This window comes from Eurosta solidaginis, chromosome 1 (assembly GCF_040869045.1).
Source record: "Eurosta solidaginis isolate ZX-2024a chromosome 1, ASM4086904v1, whole genome shotgun sequence".
Lineage (NCBI taxonomy): Eukaryota > Metazoa > Arthropoda > Insecta > Diptera > Tephritidae > Eurosta > Eurosta solidaginis.
This window is the reverse complement of record NC_090319.1, coordinates 375,554,620-375,581,432: the sequence shown is the minus strand read 5'-3', so window position 1 is coordinate 375,581,432 and position 26,813 is coordinate 375,554,620. Positions and strand designations below refer to the sequence as shown.

The following is a 26,813-nucleotide window of genomic DNA, read 5'->3' as shown; positions in this document are numbered from 1 at the left end:
AATGCCGATGCAATGTCACGAAGACCATGTAGTTTGGAATGCAATCACTGTTCAAAGGCCGAGGCTAAAGAAGACATTATAGATGTCCGGCTAATAACTATAACGTGTACGGATGAATGGGACAAGGAACAACTAAGGAAGTGTCAGCTAGATGATACAGATCTGTCACATGTTATGCAAGGGCTCGAACGAAACGAAAGACCAAATAAAGAGCAGATGTCAGCAGCGAGACCCATTGCGAAGTCATATTGGGCACAGTGGAACAGTTTAGAATTGATATCCGGTTGCTTGCATCGCGTATGGGAGAGTGAGGATGGTCAATGCAAGAAGAAACTGATAGTTGTTCCCAGAAACAGGGTTCCTGACGTGGTCAGCCAGCTGCATAATGGTACAAGCGGAGGTCATCTTGGAATCACAAAGACGCTCGAGAAGATTAAACAGAGATTCTATTGAGTTGGTTGCCGTCAGTCGGCCACTGAGTGGATTGCGAACTGCGAGGTTTGCAGCAGAGCGAAAGGGCCCAAAACCCGAAGTCATGGCCAGATGAAGCAATATAACCCAGGTCCGCCATTTGAAAGGATAGCTATGGATGTCGCAGGTCCATTTCCTGCTAGCACCCGCGGAAACAATTACGTACTGGTGGTTATGGATTATTTCAGTAAATGGCCAGAGGTATACCCAATCCCAAACCAAGAAGCAGAAACAGTAGCAGAAGTGGTTACAAACGATTGGGTTGCAAGGTATGGGGTACCAATGGAGTTACATTCTGACCAAGGCAGGAATTTTGAATCAGCTGTGTTCCAAGAAATGTGCAAGAAGTTGGGCATTCGGAAAACACGGACAACTGCATTGCATCCTCAGTCCGATGGTATGGTGGAACGTTTCAATAGAATATTGGAGGAGCATTTAAGGAAAGTAGTAGACAAGTACCATAAGGACTGGGATATACACATATAATTATTCTTGATGGCCTACCGATCGGCATAACATGAGACAACGGGCCAAACTCCCGCAAAGGTAATTTTTGGCAATGGCCTTCGACTGCCAGCTGATTTGAAGTATGGGATAGATGCCGATGCGGAGAGAAATGTCAAGAAATCCACTGGTGCCTTGGAAGAAGAGCTGAAAGAGATACACGATCTGGTAAGGCAACGAGCAAAGATTATGAGTGACAAGATGAAAGCGAGGTACGATAAAGCAATTAATTCGGAAGGGTTTCATGAAGGAGATATAGTGCTGTTATACAACCCACAACGAAAAAAAGGTTTATCCCCGCAATTGCAGTGTAATTGGGAAGGCCCATACAAAGTTGTAAAACGGATCAACGATGTAGTGTACCGCATACAAACCATTGGCAAACTACGAACCAAAATGAAATTGGTTCATTTGGAAAGGCTGGCAGCATTTAGATCGAAAAATTTGTCTGATCGGGACGATCAGACTTAGGTAGAGGGCAGTGTGACAAACTTGAGTGACACTAAGTGATACTCACATCCCTAGTCTGATGCTAAGTAAATGAAGTCACAACAACAATAAAGCAGACAGTCACTTGTATCTACATAAACGAATCAATCATTATGTCTACACATATGTACGTACACGCAGCTGAGAAGCAACGCACGACCACATGCATATAACTGAGATACTCCCGAAATTATGCAATGAGAGAAGCTATAAAATCGTGCAATTGTAGTTACAGCTCAGAAATTTGATAGCTGATGGCCAACTAGTAGATTCTGGAAATGGAAGCGCCTAGAAGATGCGAACGAGGAAATCAGAGAGTATAAAAGGCAACAACAGTCGAGGCGCAATAATTCAGTTTTGATTAAGACGCTATCTGGCGAGCAATAGCAGTATTATTTATTGTGAAGTACTTTAATAAAGATCATTTTTCCATTATTCAATATTTGAGTTATTTATTCAACAGTTTAGTGATTCGAACTTAGTAGAAGATTGCAAATAAGGGGAATTGCATTCGTTACACTAATAATACTATTTTATTCTAACGTAGAAATAAAATTCTCTTTTAACAGCCACATATTGTATCAAATAATCTTTTCTATTTATTTGGTAACATTTTAATACATTTCTGATAAATTTAATGATGATTATAAATTTTAATTATTCAATATAGAAAGTTCGGATATCAAAGAGTGGCTTTAGTTGCTATAAATTTAACTGTCTTGCCAAAACGGATTCAACACAAATGCCTGAAACTGGCTCCTGAGATAAACACGATTTATGAAAGTTTTTGATTCTTGATAGGACACTGAAGGAACGTTCTGCACTAGCTACAGTGTTTGGGAAAATCGTATACAGATTTTGAACATATGTAGATGGCATTTAGCAATTCCAATGGTGACAGACCTTTATCAAAATTTGCTTCGTAAATGTGTCCGACTTGTATTTTTCTACAAATTTTGCTGCGCTCGCCCGAACCGTAGTTTCATCCATGTCTTCAAATTGCCACAAAAAGGAAAACGTCTAGCTCAAATATCCCATAGCTGCAAATCGTTCAGTAATGCCAGTGATTATTGAATCAAGGATCACCAGGAATGTATTATTTTTAAAATCAGATTCTGAATCATCCGCAATCATCTCATTTAAATTATCTTCAGAACGTCTTTTGGGTTTTCTCTTTCGAATGTCCGGAAACTTTGGCGAGATGTTCAAATGAATAGCAACTGTTTTGCATTAGTTTAAAATTGGTTCCCATTGGTTCCTGATAAACTTCAAATCAGCTAATAAGGCATCTAGATGTCGGACCTCAACATCTATGGTGGCGTCTCTAACTTGAAGGACCACGTTTCTTTCATTATTGGTAGTCAGTATTTTGAACCAAATTGAGAACAGCAAGATACATTCGAACTTGTTGATGTACTTGAGAAAGCCGGTAACATCTCCGTATGCTTGCGCAGTCAAATTTGGCTTTTGGCTGAAAGACTATGAATAGAGCTCGGTAAATTTTTTTTGAGGATGTCCCATCGGAGTGCTGCTGAAAATAGTAAAACGTTTTTGTACAACTCCGAAGAAAGTAATTGCAGCCGTACAACATTCTGCAGCATCAACACAACATAAATTGAGACTGTGGGTTGCAAAAGGCGAGTAATCAGCATTCGAGTTTTTGTCGAGAATGTGACGTAGTGCTCCGTTGTAAGCTCCTTTCATATTGGCGCCGTTATCGTACCCTTGTGCACGACAATCTTCAATCAAGTATGGCAAATTAGACCAGCGATTTTCTGACCAGTTTTTTGGTTACAATTCACGAAAGTCAAAAACCGTTCTTGAATTGTAAAATTTGTTGCTTTCGAATTGAAATGGAGTTAGCTTAAAATGAACGTAGTCAACGTGACTAGCATCAGGCATAGCATCAACGATAATAGCAACATACTTGACTTTCTTGCCTTGATCTAATATAGATCCCTCACGTGCTTTGCACACATTTCTATAAACTCGTTATGAATGTCTGGGGAAAAATAGTGAACTTGTAAACGTTTGTGCTGCTGTTGTGAAATGCTAACCTTCTCCAAATGATCTCTAAGTATCGGATCATATTGGCTTATGAGATCTTAGATGCCCAAAAAATGTCCATCGTTTCGTTGAAAGCTACGCCTCTTTCACCCAAAAATAAAATAGTGTCCAAAATTCCATATAAAATTTCTTTCCACTTTTGAGTTTCAGTGATTAGCTGGTCATTGATAAGTGTATCAATTGTAGCCTCCTTTTGAATTCGATTTTGTAAAGATCGCCATTGAATATAACATTTAATGTGATCTTCAGTACTTTCGTGTGCTGGCAGTTTATCGTATAGCTTCTTCCATACTTGGAATTCGAATATCCGCAGAACAAATTGTAGGTCGATTTAAAGTATTGGTGCTTAATAGACGACATGGTAGGCAATAAAAAGCATTGCTACTGGCACTCCACACTAACCAGTCACGCTCCACGTTCTCTCCATTTGGCAAGATTCTGTTTAACAACGAGGAAGAAAAGCCTCGTCATGACAATCACGTGGAAAAATAACAGGACACTTTTGATGACCTCGACGAATTATTTCGTTGACTTCTTCAGATCGCAAAAACTCATTATTCACGGTACCGATATCGAAGTCGTTTAAATAATCTGGACTTTGATACAGAGTTCGTGGTATTTTTGAAGATCTTTTTTAGATGAACCTTTATCAGTGTCACCACGAAAACTTTACGATTTCGGATTCATGTAAACATACATTTTTGTTTGATGTTTTTATTGTCTCCTCAGGCCCAGGCAAAAAATCATTATCAATATTCGTTAGAATTTGCACATGGAACAACTAAAAACTCTCCTGAATAAAAATAATGTCTTAGTACCTCTAAATCTCGGACCCCCTGAGAAACACATTTTTGTTTGATGTTTTTATTGTCTCCTCAGGCCCAGGCAAAAAATCATTATCAGTATCCGTTGCTTTCGAAATTCGGTTTAAAATTTGAACATGGAACAACTAAAGACTCTCCTGAATAAAAAAATGTCTTAGTACCTCTAAATCTCGGGCCCCCTGAGAAACACATTTTTGTTTGATGTTTTTATTGTCTCGTCAGGCCCAGGCAAAAAATCATTATCAATATCCGCTGCTTTTGAAATTCGTCTTAAAACTTGCACATTGAACAACTAAAGACTCTCCTAAATTAAAAAAAAATGTCTTAGTACCTCTAAATCGCGGGCCCCCTGAGAAACCCCGGGCCCGCGGGGAATCCCCCCTCTCGTCGGGCCTGTATGTGGGTATTATTAATTCATGTCTCTATTTCAGCTACGCCTGCATATTTATCAGTTTTGCCAGGTTGATGCGACTAAATCGAATATCACAATGAAAATTACTTTAGAGCTCTCAGCAACAGCTTTCATTTGATATCCATATTCTATAAACACTGTCTAGGCATTCACGGGCCCACATTTTGGCCTATATCTCGAGACCCTAGTCACCCAGGGGTATGAAAATTACCCTCTACTAAAGCACTCATCAGCAGCTTTCATCCATGTTATCCATATTCTATAAACACATTCTAGGGGTACCCTGGTCCCCGTTTGAACAAAATCGACTGACGCATCTCTTCAAACACTGGCGACCAACCAAAACACAGTTTAGCCTTTCCCTTTATACATATAGATTTTTATTTTTCACACTTCTTTATAATATTAAAACGAAATGCAGATATTCATTGGTTTTGAAATTCGGCTTAAAAATTTCACATGGAACAACTAAAGACTCTCCTGAATTAAAAAAAAAATGTCTTAGTACTTCTCAATCGCGGGCCCCCTCAGAAACCCCGGGTCCGGGGTAATCCCCCCAACCCCCCCCCCCCCCTCTCCCGACGGGCCTGGTGATGTGCTATACTTGATATCATTCGCTATAATATTTTTTATTGACAAGCACGTTGTTTAATTAAACACCAAGCAATTACACGGAAGTATATCCGCACCACCTGAAAATATGAGTGCCGCTGCGTATACGTAACATTTTATTATTACGTATAAACATTTAAACAAATTTCAATAAAATAATATTGCGAATATAAACTGAGATATAACCTATCCTTCAAGTTAGATCAAACTACACACGGGGTGCAAAAAAGAAATTCAAAATCGGTTCAGTAGTTTAGGAGTCCATCGCGGACAAACATAGTGACACGTGATTTTTATATATAAAGAAGATAAAGATATAGCATTGATATTAATAATACGTATTAAACAGCATATTTGGTCAAATAAACAAAACTACTCAGCTTGGCCCGTAAAAAATAACACGAAAATGGTTCACAACCAATGGGTAGTCCGCACGAGCCAACTTACAGAAATTCATAACTTGTTTGAACTACATTTATGACCAAACTAAAATTGGTTTAAAATCAAACTGTAAAATCTTTCATGAAAAAGAGTATTTCAGTTGGGTTTTGATATTGGATTGATTTTGTGGATTGAAATTAAAAGTGTGAAAATTTTATATTCAGCGCGCTTTGCACACAGATTATATTAACTTTGGTAACATAACGGTTGGTTGTACAGATATAAAGGAATCGAGATAGATATAGACCTCCATATATTAAAATCATCAGTATCGAAAAAAATTTGATTATACCATGTCCGTTCGTCCGTCCGTCTGTCCGTCCATTAACACGATAACTTGAGCAAATATTGAGATATCTTCACCAAATACGTGTACGGGCTTATCTGGACCCAGAATAGATTGGTATTGAAAACGAGCGAAATCGGACGATAACCAAGCCCACTTTTTTGATATCGAAAAATTAGAAAAATGGGAAAAATGAGATAATTCAAAAACCAATACCGTTAAGCTAATGAAATTTAAAGCCGATTGAAAACCTGTGGGGAGATTTAAAAAAGAAATTGGCAGGTCAAACTTTCTCCAACACAGACCAATTATGCGAATGTGCTCAAAAAACATGGTTTGAGATATCCGTAAAAACCTGATGGACAATAGCTTGCCCAAAAGAATGGGTAAAGTCGTTAACAATGGAGGTGGATATACTGGTTATTAACTAAGCAATGTTAAATGTGTAAAAGAAAAGTTTTGTTTCATATAGTTTTTTCATTCTTACTATCTCATCAAAATTATGTCGGACAGCCAGGCGGCACTGCGTGCCTTGCAATCCTACACAGTTACATCTAAGCTAGTGGATGAATGCACTGAAATCCTTAATACGCAGGCCAAACTGTTTATACTTCCGGCAACGAAAGTATCAGCCAATCTCATTAACCTAAGCAGGGAGGACCTAAGAACTCTTACTGGGTACTACATGGGACAGGGATGGGCGTTATCAACAAATTTGAATAACCATTGACGAAAAAATAAAAAATAAATTTTTATTCATTATTCAAGAAAACTTGAGTGATGAATAACATGGTATTTTTTATTCAAGCATTTCTTGAATAATGAATAACATTTTCTCGTTATTCAAATATATATAATAATTGATGGTAAACACCCATTCTTATTTTTGCAAATTTTGAATAAAGAGTTGAGTTATTATTCATTATTTACAAAATTTGGAATAACAATAAAATTTTAGTTTTTATTCAGGTATTCAAAAATAAAAAAATAAACCATCGAGATGCCCTGAAAATATACCCATATGCGTAACCAGTTCGCGTGTAGTTCTGAAGCTTCTTAGGGTAATATTGAGATGATTTTGGGGAGTATTCGAGGGGTTTTTTGGGAGCCGTTTGGGGGTAATTTCTGGGACACTTGGCATGGTTTAGGGGAGTACCTCGGGGTCCTCCCGGGGTCATTCCGTGACCTTTTTGGGACTCCCTCGGGGTCATTTGGGGGTCATTCCGGGATGATTTTGGGGACTTCCTCGGGGTCATTCCGGGATGATTTTGGGGACTCCCTCGGGGTCATTTGGGGGTCATTTCGGGAAAGTTTTGGGGACTCCCTCGGGGTCATTTGAGGTCATTCCGGGATCTTTTTGGGGACTCCCTCGGGTCATTTGGGGGTCATTCGTGCGTCATTCCGGGATCTTTTTGGGGACTCCTTCGGGGTCATTTGGGGGTCATTTCGGGATGGTTTTGGGGACTCCCTCGGGGTCATTTGGGGGTCATTTCGGAATGGTTTTGGGGACTCCCTCGGGGTCATTTGGGGTCATTCCGGGATCTTTTTGGGAACTCCCTCGGGGTCATTTGGGGTCATTCCGGGATCTTTTTGGGGACTCCCTCGGGGTCATTTGGGGGTCATTCGTGGGTCATTCCGGGATCTCTTTGGGGACTCTATCGGGGTCATTTCGGGATGGTTTTGGGGACTCCCTCGGGGTCATTTCGGGGTCATTTGGGGGTCATTCGTGGGTCATTCCGGTATCTTTTTGCGGACTCTCTCGGGGTCATTTCAGGACAAATAGACTCGATCACCTGATTTTAAAGGTACTATAACGGTCTCATCCTGCGTCTCTATCACCCGCTGAAGATAGCCGTATGATACGACCTACATAACATTAAAAAAGTCTCAAGTGACATAACTTGGATATCTGCGTAATAAGAAAAAATTTTGTTTTAATTTGCATGTTTTCTTCTAGAGAGTGCACGCAGAAGCTTATGAAAATCAATATAAGCCATATGTGCAGAAAAATCGGGAAAAGCTGGTGAACAGTACATCAGGTGCTAGAAAAAAATTTAGCCGTTCGAGCCGTCAGAAAAAATATGAAGACAATGTTGTTACCTATGTGCTCGAAAGTATGAGTCCCCTATCCACAGTTGAAATGCCGTCATTCAGAAAATTAATAGATGGTGAATAACTTTAATTGGAAGCGTGTCATTATTCTGTATTACAACATTCTGGGTGACAAAATTCTGTAAATTGCAAAAAAGTTCTGCTTGAACAAAATTCTGCTTTTTTAAAATTCTGCTTTCTAAAATTCTGCTTTTTTAAAAATTCTATATTACAAAATTCTGTATTGCAAAATTCTGTATTAAAATATAATATTAACAATGTTAAAGAGGTCATGCATTCATAATTCCGGAAGTCGAAACACCGGAAATCAATATTATGGGAGTCAATATTCTGGAAAAGGCCGATCCACAACGGCTGCGCCATGCACAGTAATTTTGCGTAGAACACCTTTCTGCATAGGCGGCCTTCGGCCGCGCTTATAAAAAATAACCCTGGGCTACGCCATGCCAAGTCCGGCTGTGTGGTATAACCGTGGCTACTGCCAAGGTGATGTCCTTCTTGAATAAAGCAGAATTTTTCGCATTAGACATGCAGAATTTTGAAAAAGCAGAATTTTAGAAAGGAGAATTTTAAAAAGCAGAATTTTAAAAAAACAGAATTTTGTTCAAGCAGAATTTTTTTGCAATTTACAGAATTTTGTCACCCAGAATTTTGTAATACAGAATAATGACACGCTCCCAATTAAAGTTATTCACCATCTATTAATTTTCTGAATGACAGCATTTCATCTGTGGAAAGGGGACTCATACTTTCGAGCACATAGTAGGTAACAACATTGTCTTCATATTTTTTCTGACGGCTCGAACGGTTCAATTTTTTTCTAGCACCAGATGTACTGTTCACCAGCTTTTCCCGTTTTTTCTGCACATATGGCTTATATTGATTTTCATAAGCTTCTGCGTGCACTCTCTAGAAGAAAACATGCAAATTAAAACAAAATTTTTTCTTATTACGCAGATATCCAAGTTATGTCACTTGAGACTTTTTTAATGTTATGTAGGTCGTATCATACGGCTATCTTCAGCGGGTGATAGAGACGCAGGATGAGACCCCAAAACCATCCCGGAATGACCCCCAAATAACCTCGAGGGATTCCCCAAAACCATCCAGAAATGACCCCCAAATGACCCCGAGGGATTCTCCAAAACCATCCCGAAATGACCCTGAGAGAGTCCCCAAAAAGATCCCGGAATGACCCGCGAATAACCCCCAAATGACCACGAGGGAGTCCCCAAAAAGATCCCGGAATGACGCACGAATGACCCCCAAATGACCCGAGGGAGTCCCCAAAAAGATCCCGGAATGACCCCAAATGACCCCGAGGGAGTCCCCAAAACCATCCCGAAATGACCTCCAAATAACCCCGAGGGATTCCCCAAAACCATCCCGAAATGACCCCGAGAGAGTCCCCAAAAAGATCCCGGAATGACCCCAAATGACCCCGAGGGAGTCCTCAAAACCATCCCGAAATGACCCCCAAATGACCCCGAAATGATCCCGAGTAAGTCCCCAAAACCATCACGAAATGACCCCCAAATGACCCCGAAATGACCCCGAGGGAGTCCCCAAAACCATCACGAAATGACCCCAAATGACCCCGAGGGAGACCCCAAAAAGATCCCGGAATGACCCCAAATGACCCCGAGGGAGTCCTCAAAACCATCCCGAAATGACCCCCAAATGACCCCGAAATGACCCCGAGTGAGTCCCCAAAACCATCACGAAATGACCCCCAAATGACCCCGAAATGACCCCGAGGGAGTCCCCAAAACCATTCCGAAATTACCCCAAATGACCCCGAGGGAGTCCCCAAAAAGATCTCGGAATGACCCACGAATGACCCCGAAATGACCCCGAGGGAGTCCCCAAAACCATCCCGAAAGGACCCCCTAATGACCCCGAGGGAGTCCCCAAAACCATCCCGAAATGACCCCCAAATGACCCCGAAATGACCACGAGGGAGACCCCAAAATTACCCCGGAATGACCCACGAATGACCCCCAAATGACCCCGAGGGAGTCCCCAAAACCAACCCGAAATGACCCCGAGGGAGTCCCCAAAATCATCCCGGAATGACCCCGAAATGACCCCGAGGAAGTCCCCAAAATCATCCCGGAATGACCCCCGAATGACCCCGAGGGAGTCCCAAAAAGGTCACGGAATGACCCCGGGAGGACCCCGAGGTACTCCCCTAAACCATGCCAAAGTGTCCCAGAAATTACCCCCAAACGGCCCCCAAAAAACCCTGCGAATACTCCCCACAATCATCTCAATATTACCCTAAGAAGCTTCAGAACTACACGCGAACTGGTTACGCATTTGGGTATATTTTCAGGGCATCTCGATGGTTTATTTTTTTATTTTTGAATACCTGAATAAAAACTAAAATTTTATTGTTATTCCAAATTTTGTAAATAATGAATAATAACTCAACTCTTTATTCAAAATTTGCAAAAATAAGAATGGGCGTTTATCATCAATTAGAATATTTTGAATAACGAGAAAATGTTATTCATTATTCAAGAAATGCTTGAATAAAAAATAACTTTTTATTCATCAATCAAAAAATTTAAAATGATGAATAATTTTTTATTTTTTATTTTAATTTGTTTCATTTCAAAATGACTCAACCCTGACATGGGACACTGCGGTCTACGATATCACCTAAGTAAATTAAATCTATCTGATACCCAAATTTGTCGTTTCTGTGAGCTGGATGATGAAACGCCGGTTCACATTCTCTGCGAATGCGTCGCTCCAGCTAGGCAGAGGCTATCCCATCTATGTAGTGGGACTCTTAATCCCTATGTGATATGGAGTAAAAAGCCTGAACTTAGATACATCAAGAGCCTCCAGATACAAAATTAGGCTGAAGATCTTGCACAATAGATCTGCACAAAGGTCGCAGTGCTTCCAGGCCTATCAATAATAATAATAATCTCATCAAAATTTTACCTATTTTTATGAGCAGGTTAGTTTCGGCCAAATAATATTTTTAAATAATAACTAATATGTTTTTCGTTACTTTAATGTGAAGTTTGCTTATTTACATTAATAAATAGGACCAGGATAAAAGTGTGTTTTATTTTCATAATATTGATTAATAAAATGGATTTTTTTGTTGTACCTTAAACTTTTCTTGTTTTTGCTGTTGTAGTAATTTGACTTCAAGTTTCGTTACCAAAATTAAATTTATCAGAAGTTAACTTTCATATATGTATGTATGTAAATGCTATTATTGCTCTTTTGAAACGAATAGCAATCGTCTATATATATATATATGTTGCACTGTGTTATTATACCTACATTTGTTTTAACTCCTAATATTCACAAATTTATTGGTAGTACATTAGGGCGGGTCGATTTCAAAATCGCTCATTGCTCTGTGAAAATCGTATTCTAGGGATCAAAATAAGAAACTTTGCCGAAGGAACCATATCTCTAAAACGAATTCTGGTGTCCCCCAATTTGGGTCGAACTTTTGGGTAGGGGCAAATTTTGAAAAATCCCACTTTGACCCATTTAGAGTGCTCCAATCGAGTCCAAATGTATGACCGACCCCCACTAACTTTGGAGGCCCGACCCACCAATGCCAGTGGCACACCCCCTGGAACCCCCCGGGGGTTCACCATACAAACATTTCAATTTATATACGCAGTGGTGCACCTCTTTTCAGTTGGTATGGATCTGTTTGTGCTGATTTTTTCATGTAAAGTGCAAAACCGGCGATTTTTTGAAATGTTTGTATGGTGAACCCCCAGGGAGGTTCCAGGAGGTGTGCCACTGGCATCGGTGGGTCGGGCCTCTAAAGTTAGTGGGGGTCGGTCATACATTTGGACTCGATTGGAGCGCTCTAAATGGGTCAAAGTGGGATTTTTCAAAATTTGCCCCTACCCAAAAGTTCGACCCAAATTGGGGGACACCAGAATTCGTTTTAGAGGTATGGTTCCTTCGGCAAAGTTTCTTATTTTGATCCCTAGAATATGATTTTCACAGAGCAATGGGCGATTTTTTTGCCTCCCCACAAATCGACCCGGCCTATAGTACATACTTATATTACAAGCGCCACACACACAATAGGGGGACTCATTTAACCTTATAATGCCTTATAAAGTGTGTAAACATATAAATTTATCTAGTGCATAAACGAACTGTCAAATTTTGTATGAAAAATCATTTACACAATTTGTATAAATTTACGAGCACATTTCATGGTGTAAACGCGGTAAACTCAAAGGAATGCAACCTTTCAAACATAATTGCCGTCCTTTTCATCAGAAATCTCCAACATCAGCAAGCCATTTACAAGAATTTCTTAGTAAAGATGTTTTAATTTTGATTTTTCACTTAATCTAGGCATTTTTTAATTTGTATAACAATTAAAGATTTTTTTGGCAATAATACAGCTGATCGAAAATTAAATTTATCAAGAATATTACTAGGTGCTTTCATATAACAGCGTGTGTAAATAGATATAATTTTACACCTTAAAAATTTGTATGCTTTAATCATACATGTTAAATTTCAATTAGAATTAGCAATTGATGCAATTGGTTTATATTCTCTAATTCATTAAACAATTAGAAAGGTTCACCTAATTCCCATTAGATAATTGAAATTTTTATTCTAATGGTAAATCTAATTGCAATTAGTTGCCATTAGCAAAAAAAATTGGTTTACCTTTACAATTAGAAATCTAATTGACTTCTGCTAATGCAATTAGATATTCAATTAGCTCGAATTAGAATCAATTATTTATATTTATTTACATCATTATTCGTTCACTTCAATAATTCTTTGAAAAAAATTTATTTTTATCAAAATAATTGATTCTAATTTAAGCTAATTGAATATCTAATTGCATTAGCAGAAGTCAATTAGATTTCTATTTGTAAAGGTAAACCAATTTTATATTAGTAAGGGTCGTAGGCTAGTTAGACCTAATTATGTTTGGTGCAAATAAACGCTTTATTTCACCTTCTTGCCCAACGTTTCGCTGAATATTCCAGCATCATCAGGGGCTACACTATTTATTTTTCATAAAAGATAACAAACATTATTGTATATGTATAAACATTCATAACATTTAACATGTAGAACAACCAATTTGACTTACAATAACAATAAACAGTATGAACACTTAAAGATTAATCATCCGTACCACCTTGCGTGGTAGTTTTGTCAATACTAAAATTATTACTTAAACATAACATGTATGCAGCGCCTATGCAGTCGTAGTCTTCTTTTTTGTTGATCGTCTTTTCTCTATTTCTCAATATGTGCAAGCTTTCCAATCTGTATCTGGTCAATTCTCTTTTTTCCTTATCAATAATTTTGGTGTTGTTAAAATCAGCTGTATGGCCACTGCTTATTATGTGTTGGGAGAGCGCAGTGCTTGGCTTTTGTTTTTTCACGTCTGCTTTGTGTTCGGCTATTCGTATACCAAGCTCTCGTTTTGTAGTTCCGATATAAATCTTATCACAGTTTTCGTTCTCTTTTCCATTGCATTCTATTTTGTATATCACATTGTTTTGTTGTAGCTTGTCTATTGGATCTTTTGTTCTTGTGTAAATTTTGGATAATGTGTTGTTGGATTTGTAGGCTAAGGTGATGTTTTGTTCTTTCAGTATGTTGTGGTCTATTGTACTAAGCTTTGGGATATATGTGACGCTGTAATATTTCTTTACTTCTGTTGTTGCATTTTGTGGTTTATTGTGGGGGTTGCTATTTTTCATGATTTCCTGGTTTATTAGTTCATGTATCAAGTGGTCGGGGTAATTATTATTTTTCAAGATTGTGTGTATTTTTTCTATATTAGTTTCATGGAATTTTTCGTGGCTAATCGTCATTATTTTTCGTATCAGATTCTTCGCTGTATTGATTTTATACTTTCTTGGTTGGGAGGATAAAAAATTAATCAGGCGACCAGAAGATGTTGGCTTCGAGTACCAATTTAAAATAATACTATTGTTGGCTTTGTGTATGCGAACATCTAGAAAAGGGATGCTCTCATTTTCTTCCATTTCTATTGTAAATTGTAGTTTGTGGTGGTATTTGTTTAGTGTCTCGAGGATTATATTCACGTCTTTGCGTTTCACTATTGCAAAAATGTCGTCTACATATTTGGTGATAAATTTAATGTCAATACCATGTTGTTGTTTTAGCTCCGAGATGGTGTTGTCAATTAGGTCGTCCATGACAATATCGGCTATTGTTGGTGAGAGCGGATTTCCCATGGGCATTCCAAAAGTTTGAGTGTATAGTTTATTATTGCACATGAAATAATTGTTTTCTCTGAGGCAGAAGTCAAGTATTTGTTGGAATTTTGCTTTTGTGATGTTAGTTGTGTGTTGAATTTTGTCCCATTTTCTCATTATTATTCTGAGAAAATGGGACAAAATTCAACACACAACTAACATCACAAAAGCAAAATTCCAACAAATACTTGACTTCTGCCTCAGAGAAAACAATTATTTCATGTGCAATAATAAACTATACACTCAAACTTTTGGAATGCCCATGGGAAATCCGCTCTCACCAACAATAGCCGATATTGTCATGGACGACCTAATTGACAACACCATCTCGGAGCTAAAACAACAACATGGTATTGACATTAAATTTATCACCAAATATGTAAACGACATTTTTGCAATAGTGAAACGCAAAGACGTGAATATAATCCTCGAGACACTAAACAAATACCACCACAAACTACAATTTACAATAGAAATGGAAGAAAATGAGAGCATCCCTTTTCTAGATGTTCGCATACACAAAGCCAACAATAGTATTATTTTAAATTGGTACTCGAAGCCAACATCTTCTGGTCGCCTGATTAATTTTTTATCCTCCCAACCAAGAAAGTATAAAATCAATACAGCGAAGAATCTGATACGAAAAATAATGACGATTAGCCACGAAAAATTCCATGAAACTAATATAGAAAAAATACACACAATCTTGAAAAATAATAATTACCCCGACCACTTGATACATGAACTAATAAACCAGGAAATCATGAAAAATAGCAACCCCCACAATAAACCACAAAATGCAACAACAGAAGTAAAGAAATATTACAGCGTCACATATATCCCAAAGCTTAGTACAATAGACCACAACATACTGAAAGAACAAAACATCACCTTAGCCTACAAATCCAACAACACATTATCCAAAATTTACACAAGAACAAAAGATCCAATAGACAAGCTACAACAAAACAATGTGATATACGAAATAGAATGCAATGGAAAAGAGAACGAAAACTGTGATAAGATTTATATCGGAACTACAAAACGAGAGCTTGGTATACGAATAGCCGAACACAAAGCAGACGTGAAAAAACAAAAGCCAAGCACTGCGCTCTCCCAACACATAATAAGCAGTGGCCATACAGCTGATTTTAACAACACCAAAATTATTGATAAGGAAAAAAGAGAATTGACCAGATACAGATTGGAAAGCTTGCACATATTGAGAAATAGAGAAAAGACGATCAACAAAAAAGAAGACTACGACTGCATAGGCGCTGCATACATGTTATGTTTAAGTAATAATTTTAGTATTGACAAAACTACCACGCAAGGTGGTACGGATGATTAATCTTTAAGTGTTCATACTGTTTATTGTTATTGTAAGTCAAATTGGTTGTTCTACATGTTAAATGTTATGAATGTTTATACATATACAATAATGTTTGTTATCTTTTATGAAAAATAAATAGTGTAGCCCCTGATGATGCTGGAATATTCAGCGAAACGTTGGGCAAGAAGGTGAAATAAAGCGTTTATTTGCACCAAACATAATTAGGTCTAACTAGCCTACGACCCTTACTAATATTTAATTAAAACTGACCGCAAAAACAACAAAAAGTAAACCAATTTTTTTTGGTAATGGCAACTAATTGCAATTAGATTTACCATTAGAATAAAAATTTCAATTATCTAATGGGAATTAGGTGAACCTTTCTAATTGTTTAATGAATTAGAGAATTTCGCAAATGAAGGTTAATTAGCAATCATTAGCATTAGCTAATCATTACTTAACATCTATGGCTTTAATGAGTCCCCCTAATATTTTCTTTGATAAAATAAGTCCTTTTTTCCCCTTCATTGAACAGAATCGTTTATGTATGTATGCATTTATGTTGGACTAGTATATCACTTTTATCTTCATCTTCACCATATAGGGTAGATGTACCAGTAACCGGACATTTTTCACTTTAATCGTTTGAAATAAGCAAACCGTTGACTTATTTTAAAATTCGAAAAATTCATTGGAAGAAGCCACTCATTTATAACGGTTTCGCAATTTGCCTTTTGCTTTATTTTCAAAAGAAGCTTTGATGTTTCACTTTTAGTTTACGTGTGCGAAGTGTTAAGACGTGCTAGTTTTCAATTTTTTTGCTAGTTGTACTTCAATTCTATCAGGTGAGTTTTTACTAATAATTTGGTGACAAACGTGTTTCAAATGACTACTTTCTATAAATAATTGATAAAAATACGTGATAACTGTTTAAAGTAAGTGAAAATATGTTGCGAAGCAGTCTCTGACTGTGTCATTTGTGTAATGTTTAATTACTACGTATGTATAAATGTATTGAAATTAACGAAATATTTATATTTTAATTTTTTACTTATTGGAAATTTGTGCGTTTCTTTTTTATCTAAGTATATTTTTAACTGAAAATGAAAGAATGTTTTCGTTTTTTTTTTCTTAATGTTTAAATACTAAGTACCTATGCAAGAATGTGCAAAAGTTTATTTTTTGTTGTTGTATTTATTTATTTAATTGCTTTAAATATTAAATAAGAATAAAGAAAACGTTATAAAACGTTTTCTATCGAAGTGGCTGATTTTATTAGATTTAGAATTAAGCAATAGTCATTTGACAATTCTAAGCTGTTTAATATCACTTATAAAATGTAACCAAGAAGAGTTCAAAGGCAAAAAAAGTTAAGTGTCCGGTTACTGGTACATCCACCCTATGTATATGTGTACAAGTATTCACAATGGCCACTCGTCGTTCACTACACTCCACAAGTTAAACCGGCACTTTTAACTTTTCCATATAACACACACACCCACGCACGTTTTTGTATACATACATATTATATGCATTAGTATTAGTAATACCATTTTTTTATAACTTTAGTCAAATATATGTAGGTTTTCAAAAAATAAACCGTTAGCGTACCATATACGTCAAATGTTTGTGTAAGATTGATTTCGTCTAATAACACATCGCCTAATACAATCCTCAAAATTCTCATCAAACGAACGAAGAGAAGACATGAAGCAGATACATATGTATTTCGCTCTCTCAGTGGAAAATTGTTGCCATATTTAGCATTATGAGGCTTTCGCTGAAATCTCCGAATCTTGGCATTTATAGTAAAGATGGCCTTCTCTTAGAAGTAGTCCAAAGACTGTTACAGGTAGGAGAATGGAATATAGTCACGCAGTAGTAAACTATACTTTGAGGCGCACTCATAATTTTGTGTGAGGTACTGATACGGGTTGGGGGCACTTTGAATATACCCAGTGTAGGCTTGCCTGTCGCAAAAGGCGACTAAATTCCATACCCACCATTCCTGGGTTCGGCGCTAGGCTCGGAACTTTCGTAGCCGAGACTACTGCTGCTTGAGTTTCCACATTTTAGCCTAGAAAATAAATACAAAAATGACAACAAAAAGAGATGTGGTTAGAAACCCATAAACAATCTGACCACCTGTTATCACCCTGCGCTTCCTCCGTCTAAACACATCCAAAGTATACCTATTCAACAATTCGATTAACAGGAAGATCTATGGAAGGGGCTAAGCAGAAAACCGATTGGGCGTTGTGCCGTCTACTACAGTGGTCATATGAGCAAACGCGTGATACGGAGCCAAGTTCTATCGTTCACAGCTGTAAACAGGCGTCCCGCTGCGATCCGCATTAAGGTGATGTTTTTCAATATCTCGTTTAGTTATACATATGCGCTTATTCATCAATAGACGATGTGAACGAAACGGATAAGTACTCCTTTCATGAGAAACTACAATAGACATACGATTATATTAAAATCATGCTGGGTGACTCTACCGCCAGGGTGGGCAAGTAAGGGGTCTTTGCACCAACAGTCGCAAAATTTATCCCTCCCTACGGGTTGAGGGTGATTGACTTCGCCGCGCCTCGAAATATGGAAATTTGCAGTAGCAGGTTGCAGCATAAAAAAATATACCAAACTACTTGGCTATCACTTGATCGAACAGCACAAAACTAACTCGAGCATGTCGTGATGGACGACAGACAGAGTCTCATTGTCCTGTACGCACTCTACAAGGCTCAAATATAGACCCGTGTGTCAGCCAGGATAAGTACACACCTATGTGCATAAAACAAGTGCGCGCAGTGCCACGGAAAGTTTGCCGTGGAAAAGCTGTATACAAACCGCTCCAAATGCCTCTATCTACATCAAGGGTCTGCATTCCATGGTACAATTGTGCTCTCATTGCGTGTGCGTAAGAGCAATCACTTTAAATTTTTGGAGACCCATGATGCACATCATCGTCGGTATTCCAATTATTCTGCAGCAACGTCATGCTTATGCTCCTTTCAAACCTGAAGGCAACAGCAATCTCCATGGGCATAAGGTTATAAGTTTGAATGAGGTCATATTAAAGCGTTCCCGAGATGGTTCGGCTAGTATGTTGTTGTTGTTGTATTAACGGTAAAGCCACCCCCGAAGGTCCGGCAACGAGATTCTGACGACCCCAAGTTCCTAATGGATCCAGGGGCGCAAGGGCGGAATAGCCTAAAAGGTTTCATGTGGTCATACCAAATCGTTCCCGAGTTGGTCGGGCTTGCATCTTAATGGTGCTTATTTCCGGAACGTACCGGATTTGCATCCGGCAAAGGACCATCAACATCGATAACACTCCCCAAGCCCTTCGCTAACACAACAACAACCACACTCACCAAAACCTTCCGAGGAGTGTCTTTATCGATAAAACAACAGCAAAGGATGGCTGACGGTATCTTACTACCAAAGATGGAAAACTTGAATCAACCAATGACTTCAGGCTCATTTGCCTTGCATCTCCCCTACTTAAACATTTGAGAAGCTTATAGCTGTACATATTATAATTCCGGTTTTATTTGTAATAATAGTGCCAAGGTTGGGTTTTTATGTATATCCGTTCGCGTTCAGTGCTCTATTCGCAATCCATCTTCTTTTTTTTTCGTGTCTCCATCATTGCCATATTTTCACATTTTTTTTAAACATCTTTCTTATAATAAGTTACCGATGTTTTCCTACAGAGGGCTGCGTCAGCTAAGCAAGAATCAAATCGAGCACCTGATTGGCTGATCGCCAGATTCCTGCCTAAAAGACAGCGCTGCCATACTTATATTTTTCACATTACACCTTCTGCTCGTGCAACCGATCTGACTGTTAGATGGCGTTGGCTGCAATCCATCCAGTGACTATTATTGCTGGCACACAATTATTACTAACGACGAGTGTCAGTACCTTTATTTCTGATAGATTACAATATAAAGTCTAGCATAGACAAATGGTGCCCGAGCGCACTCACTTCCACTGGCGGCACTTAAAAATACACACCAAAATAGGGAATACACACAAACCCTACGTACTAAAGAAAGAGAAACTTGTCGATGAATGTAAGCGGCATCGCTTTTTTGTGAAAGGATCTACCGTTCTCAATCAAGGCAACATATTTCGCGATTCTTTAAGATGACCGCTTTCCAACTAAAGGGCCAATTAATGGTGACTTATAACCATAAAACCATAACCAGATAAAACAGCTGATCAAACCTGCCTTATGGAAATCAATGTAATCGATGAATGGTGCAATACCATATTGCTAACGCCAGAACCATACCATAGCCAACCAATTGGTTTTTGGTTTCACGCCAAATACATAACCTAAAAATATTTGAGTTGGCGAATTTAATAACTTTTTGTAGTTTTTATTCATTGTTTTGGATACGTTATGACTAAGAGACTTATCTTTTGTGGAATATGTTTGGTCATTTTTTGCGTCTCTTAATTTTTATGAAATTTTCACGATTTTTAGGTTAAGGTACCATTAATGGATCACATTGGAGATGGTTATGGATATGGCTATGGTTGCGACTATGGCGTTAGGATTAAGGAAGTCTAACTAGCCCTTAAGACGGAATCCAAGCCATTACGGAATCAAGACAACGATAGCGCTGTCTAGTATGTAACCCGAACAGCTATTAATTGTCGATTTTCTTGAGAGGCCGAGTTTTTTTTTTCAGGTGCACATAAGTAAGCTTGAAGAAATTATCCGTCTGCAGCGGCAGCAGCAGACACAGGATAATGCCAAGAATCAAAGTCCTAGCTCTACAAACAGTTTATTTAACCGACCGACGTGGGGGGTATAACTGTGTGCGTGTATGGCACAAATATACAAAATATACATGCTTATATATACAAGCTTCTCATCAAATATCTTTACTATTGCGCCTGCACCAAATGGGAATACTCATCACTCCCCATTGTATTACACTCGCGAGAGCGCTTAACATTTGCTGCAGCAAAATTTGTTGGCTAATAAACAATTGCTGCGCGTTCTCAATTGTAAACAATACCGGTTAAAATTCAATGAATGAAAATTACTACTTATGGGCGTAAATACATACGTACATAGTACCTATGCACATACATTTATACAAACTCAATAGAAGCATATTAAATAGAATGTGATTATTTCATAAGTAATTCTTTGTAATTTATTTAGTAAAAAAAAAATACAGAGCAAACGTACAACTTATATTTCAATGGTAATTTACAAAACAAGTTAATAAGTAATACGTATTTTTTATGTAGATATTAGCAAAAATAAAAGTAAGATTGTTCAATAACATTCAATATATAAGGCAAACAATTTCATTTAAAGAAAAAAGTTGCACATTTTACAGTATATGCGTGCAATTTCTTGTGTGTTGGCTAATAACTTAAGTTGTATAGCGAAATATAGCATCTTTAAAACAATAGAATACATTTTTACTTTTGGTATACTAAAAAAATGCAGTCAATGCTTTTATGCTTGCAATTGGTTTAACAAGTATTTGATATTTTTATAGGTTTTATATACAAACATACTTTTATATATTAGTTGCAAAAAGTATGCATTTTTATAAAATCATTTATCATCTCTTTACATATACATACATATGTAGATATATAATCCACTCAGAATTGGCATGTTTTAAACATTTACATAATTTCGTTTCAATATCAATATTCTACTCATAGAAATCTTATTTTATAGCCGTATAAATCTTCATTTCAAACTGTATTTATTTCTTTGTGGAGTAAAAATTACTTAACAACACAGGTCTGTAGCAAATTTAATTCTACACCTTTTCCAGTTTAAGTTCAGAAATTTACAATTCAAGTTCAGAAAATTGCAATTCAAGTTCAGAAAATTACAATTCAAGTTCAGAATTTCCAATTTAAATTCATAAATTTACAATTCAAGTTCAGATTTTCCAATTCAAGTTCAGAAAATTACAATTCAAGTTCTGAAATTCCAATTTAAATTCAGAAAACTACAATTCAAGTTCAGAAAATTACAATTCAAGTTCAGAAAATTACATTTCAAGTTCAGAAAATTACAGTTCGAATTCAGAAATTTATAAGTAGGGTGTTAATTTTCAGAAGTTATTTTAATTAATGAATTGTATACTTATATGTTACTTGCCAAAGTGTTGATGCTTCGTTGACCATGTTGCCAAAATGTTGGCTTGGGTTTAGTGTACCCCAAGTTTTCTTCAAGGTGTGTACATCCCGAACCTTGAAATCAAATGGAGGATAATTCTCTCCAACAAGTGCATGATGACGCCACGGCCAAAAAAAGCACTTCAGACGAGATAGCAGTTTGGAAGCAGTGGAAGGGAGAGACCTCCACAGAGTTGTGAATGTGGAGAATGACTTGACCTCTCACGGTGCTCCCAATCGTCGTGAGTTACCACGAAACGGAGAAAGCTGGCATGATTTTTTACCAAACTGCCAAAATCACGATTAAGTGCCAATTCATGACGAATGATGATGGCGGATAAGTTGAGATATTTTGACATATGGCGCCAAGATCTATGCAGACCTATACGTTACTTCCGGGAGTGTGGATGCTGCGTTGACTGTTTAAGTGGTCATATCTTCGTCATCACTGCTGTCATACTCAGTGCAGATCAATGGTTGTGACGCTAAGAATATAGCTGGATGGCATTTCAATTGCTTCTTATGAGCGAGAGTTTTTTTCTTCGCTAACTCGCAAAGTTGATTTAAACGAGTTAAGATGTCCAATGCTTCTTTAACACATAGATACCATCTTACCTACATTTATTTTCATTGGATGAAAAAAAATACCCGACAAATTTTCTGAACTTGAATTGTAATTTTCTGAATTTAAATTTGGTAATTCTGAACTTGAATTGTAATTTTCTGAACTTAAACTGGAAAAGGTGTAGTCTGATAAAGTGCTACTTTCAAGTGGTTTTAAAATTTTCTTGACTAAAATTCAATGTGATACAAAGTTGTACTTCGGTTTTTTGCTTTAGAATAGCAAGTTAATTTATTTAAATGGTTGTAGCACGTTTATTCTATGTGGATGTGAATTTGGGTATAAAAATGTATGTATCAAGCTTTTATCATAAAATAATAAACAATATTTTTTATATTCTGTTTTGATTTTCTTGAAATATATAAGTAGCATAAAACCATTGCCTTAACTTAAATAGTATATATGTATGCAAATAGAAAATATTTTTGATAAATTAAAAAAAGTGCATTTCTTTAAAACTAATATCAAGTTTATATATCAACAGTTTAATTTGTAGTCCGCTTCATTTCACACATCTGTACGTTTGTAAATAGTTTGAATGTGGGTGTGTAGATTAGATACTGGGTCGGTCCCAATGCAAAATAAAAAAGATACAAAAGATGCTCCTAATTTGAAGTTTATATTGAGAAAGCCATTGGCCTTTTTTTAATATTAAATGAATATGCCGTTATTTTAGAAAGTCTAGAATTCGTTCTAGGCCCTTTTAAGCTATGCAGTCGTTTTTTCCATAGTTTGGTGGAATAAGAAGCATATTTTACGGAGCTAAAACTCGTTTAGCAGACATACCTATAAGAAAACTAGTGGGATTCAAGGGGTTGTGTAGCGCAATATATAGTTTCTCCAACCCAATTGTCAACCTCACCTTCGAGCGGCGAATCCCGTTTCACTAACAGACGAGGTTCTGGCGACCTCAAGCTCCTCATGGAACTTGGGGGTGGAGTAGGGAGGGATGGCCTGAAGGTTTAATGTGGCCATATAAATCTTGCCCGAGATGGTCGGGCTAGCACCTTAATGGTGCTGTGTTCCGGAGGGTACCGGATCTGTATTCGGCAAAGGACCATCAAATCGATAAAACTCCCTAAAGCCTTCGGGGAGTAACTTATCGCTACAACAACAACAGCATAAGAAAACTAGTGCTAATCTCGAAATAACATTAGAAGCGAATGTCACAAAAACCAAATAAAGATATTTAACTTGTATATATCGCATGCCAAAGAACCAAAAAATGTTTTAAAAAAAATGTATTCCTAGACCTTGTCAACATCAGCCTTACATCTCAGCGCGGTCCTTTGCTTTTCGGCCCAGTCTCATGTATGTCATTATAGAAGTTTTTTTTAATGTTTACAAAAATCTTTGTATGGTTCAATTAACTGCAAAATACTCACACAAGTGTAGCATGTCTACTTTAATTGTGGTCTTCTTCTGTGTTTTTTATATTAAATTCATTAACTAGTCTATTTTACATACATACACATCTATGTAACTTATGCGGTTATTTCATTTGTTGCAACTTATTACAATAAATGACTGTGGCTTCTATTATCACACACCTTTTCAGCTTACAATGTTCATTAAGAAATAGTATTATAAAATTTGTTTGCTTCAAATTATAGTGCTGTAAAAAACATTGCTGTTTATCTCAAGTAAGCGTGCACAAATAATATTTGCTCACAATCCAATAATGAAACGCGTACTATTTTTAATATTTTTCTAATGTCATTGTAGCTAAAAGTTATCAGTACGTTGTTAAAAAAAAATTAGCAATTCACTTACAAAAATAAAGCTAAATTTAATATTAAAAAATAAAATAATTTTTAGGGCAAAAGAGTAATTAGGATATTGCGCTGTATGTACATTAGGGAGGGTCAAATTGTACGGGGAAAAATCGGAAAAAAAAACTTCAGTTGCACGTCCAGTTTCTGAATCTATGGGTCATACTGAGTAATATTGTGGGCCATAGGTCTGAAATGAATTTCGTGCCTCCCTAATTTTGTTAGAAAATTTTATATCCCAATCCGAATCCGAATTTGGCATTTCTTTTCAGGTATTTTTTTGTGAGAGCCGCTATTCGGATTGGGATATAAAATTTACTAACAAAATGAGGGAGGTTCGAAATTCATTTCAGACCTATGGTCCCATGGACAACATTACTCAGTATGGCCCATAGATTCAGAAACTGGATGTGCCTTTTCAACAATAAATTTGACCCACCCTAATGTACATATAAGCGAAAGGCCTTTTTTCATCAATTTTATCATTTTTATATATCGACCTACCCTAATAGAAAGGTCGCAACTTAAACGTTTTGTTCAAAAGGACGTATCTCAGACATTCTGCTAATAAGGCCGTATCTCAACGAAGTCATTAATGAAGTCGTATCTCAGAAGGTTGGTTAAAAAGGTTGTAATTGAAATAAAAACTCTTTGACAGCGGGTTATGAACTAAATTTAGCTTAATTTCGTTTCACATTTCTTCAACGATTTAAAATACTAAACTATACTATAGAAGACGCATGAATCTATGTTCTGGTTTACAAACTTTTGTCTTTTGCGAATTGTGAATAGAAAAAACTCATTAAATTGCAACCTTTTTATTAAGGACTTCGCTCAGATACGGCTTTATTAACAAAATGTCAGAGATTTTTTAACAAAACTTTTTCGTTACAACCTTTTTATTAGGATAGGTCGATATACAACAACAAGCTAAATATCGCACATTATATTGTAAACTGATTTAAGTACCGATTTTGAGTTTTTTAGATTTTATTGCCCACCAAATAACCAATTGACGAAATTATGCTGACATTTAAATAATACTCAAAGATACGGAAATAGCGGGTGAAAATTTCTTTTACTCTTTTTTTTTATAATGGGTATCTATGAAAAAAAGGATAAATTTTGGATTACAACTGTTTACAATAAAACGTGCGATATATATGGTACATATAAAATTTAGCACGATAAACACATAAGTTGTCCACTTTTTAGTGTATGGTAATTTGTGTTATACTATTGTCGTCAAGCTTTGGGGGTATTCGTCCCAGAGTTGCCTTTATTAGCATTCATTTTCGCTTTCACCTTTTGCAATAAAGCTTCAAAAGAATCTTCCTCTTTGGGTGGTGCTTCGACTTTAGGAAACACAATTGAATGATAGGTATTTATGCCGGCATTATCTGTAAATTTTATATAAATATTAATGGTTTTATTTGTGATTTTGCAATACTAAACATACCTAAATCAGAGTAAGAAGAACGGCAAAATGCACGTCTGCCACCAAAACTGATATCATACATATTAATGGTTGGATCACGGTCGCTAGTATCTATAACTGTGAAAGCATCTTGGGATCGTTCATATGTAACAAAACCGTACTTCATGCTGCAAAAGTGAATGGTTATAAACACATGAAATAGAACATATAAATTTTATACATCTATATAAAACTAGGCCGAAAAAAACTAAAAGGCCGCTTTCGAAATAAGAGTTTATGTGGAGAGGTTGTTGAAAAAGCTTTTTGTCATTGTGACAACCAGTGTTAAACTTTGTCCAATGTTATCTATAGTTTGAAGTTGCACTGAAAAACCGGCACTAAGTTTTCCCGGCAAAAATCGCGAGTACTCCATGCATGCATGTATGGAGTACTCGCTATGGACCAAGCGAGTGCTCCAAAATTAACCACAATTCATATAAAACAAGTAAGGAAGGCTAAGTTCGGGTGTAACCGAACATTACATACTCAACTGAGAGTTTTGGAAACAGCGGGTTAGGGGTCAGAATATATCCGCGGTAGGTATGCCTGTCGTAAGAGGCGACTAAAATACCAGATTCAAGGGGCTGTGTGGCGCAATCCTTCAGGTTGCCAGCGCAATATACAGCTTCTCCAAACCCAATTGTCAACCTCACCTATCCGCGGCGAATCCTGTTTCATTAACAGACGAGGCTCTGGCGACCCCAAGCTGCTCATGGAACTTGGGGGTGAGGAGGGATGGCCTGAAGGTTTAATGTGGCCATATAAATCGTTCCCGAGATGGTCGGGCTAGCACCTTAATGGTGCTGTGTTACCGGAGCGTACCGGATCTGTATCCGGCAAAGGACCATCACATCGATGTTGTTGTTGTTGTTGTAGCGATAAGGTTGCTCCCCGAAGGCTTTGGGGAGTGTTATCGATGTGATGGTCCTTTGCCGGATACAAATCCGGTACGCTCCGGTGCCA

The 26,813-nt window shown here is 37.2% G+C and overlaps 2 protein-coding genes across 4 annotated transcripts in view; both read right to left on the bottom strand.

The window, feature by feature from the left end:
* Nucleotides 1-17,416, bottom strand: part of LOC137238290 (serine/threonine-protein kinase 32A) — a 285,449-nt gene extending 268,033 nt beyond the window's left edge. For 2 of the 3 annotated variants that reach the window (XM_067763112.1, XM_067763114.1), the window contains exons 1-2: nucleotides 17,359-17,416; nucleotides 11,346-11,538 (exon numbers count right to left, since the gene is read on the bottom strand). The gene's annotated coding sequence lies outside the window, so the exon portion shown is untranslated. Of the gene's footprint in view, nucleotides 1-11,345; nucleotides 11,539-17,330 lie in introns of all 3 variants that reach the window. The other variant, XM_067763113.1, reaches the window with a different exon arrangement.
* Nucleotides 17,417-20,962: 3,546 nt separating this feature from the next.
* srl (spargel) overlaps nucleotides 20,963-26,813 on the bottom strand; it is a 30,153-nt gene continuing 24,302 nt past the window's right edge. The window contains exons 7-8 of the mRNA XM_067763111.1: nucleotides 25,833-25,978; nucleotides 20,963-25,773 (exon numbers count right to left, since the gene is read on the bottom strand). Of these exons, the coding sequence (XP_067619212.1) occupies nucleotides 25,619-25,773; nucleotides 25,833-25,978 (301 nt within the window). The 3' untranslated portion in view covers nucleotides 20,963-25,618. The remainder of the gene's footprint in view (nucleotides 25,774-25,832; nucleotides 25,979-26,813) is intronic.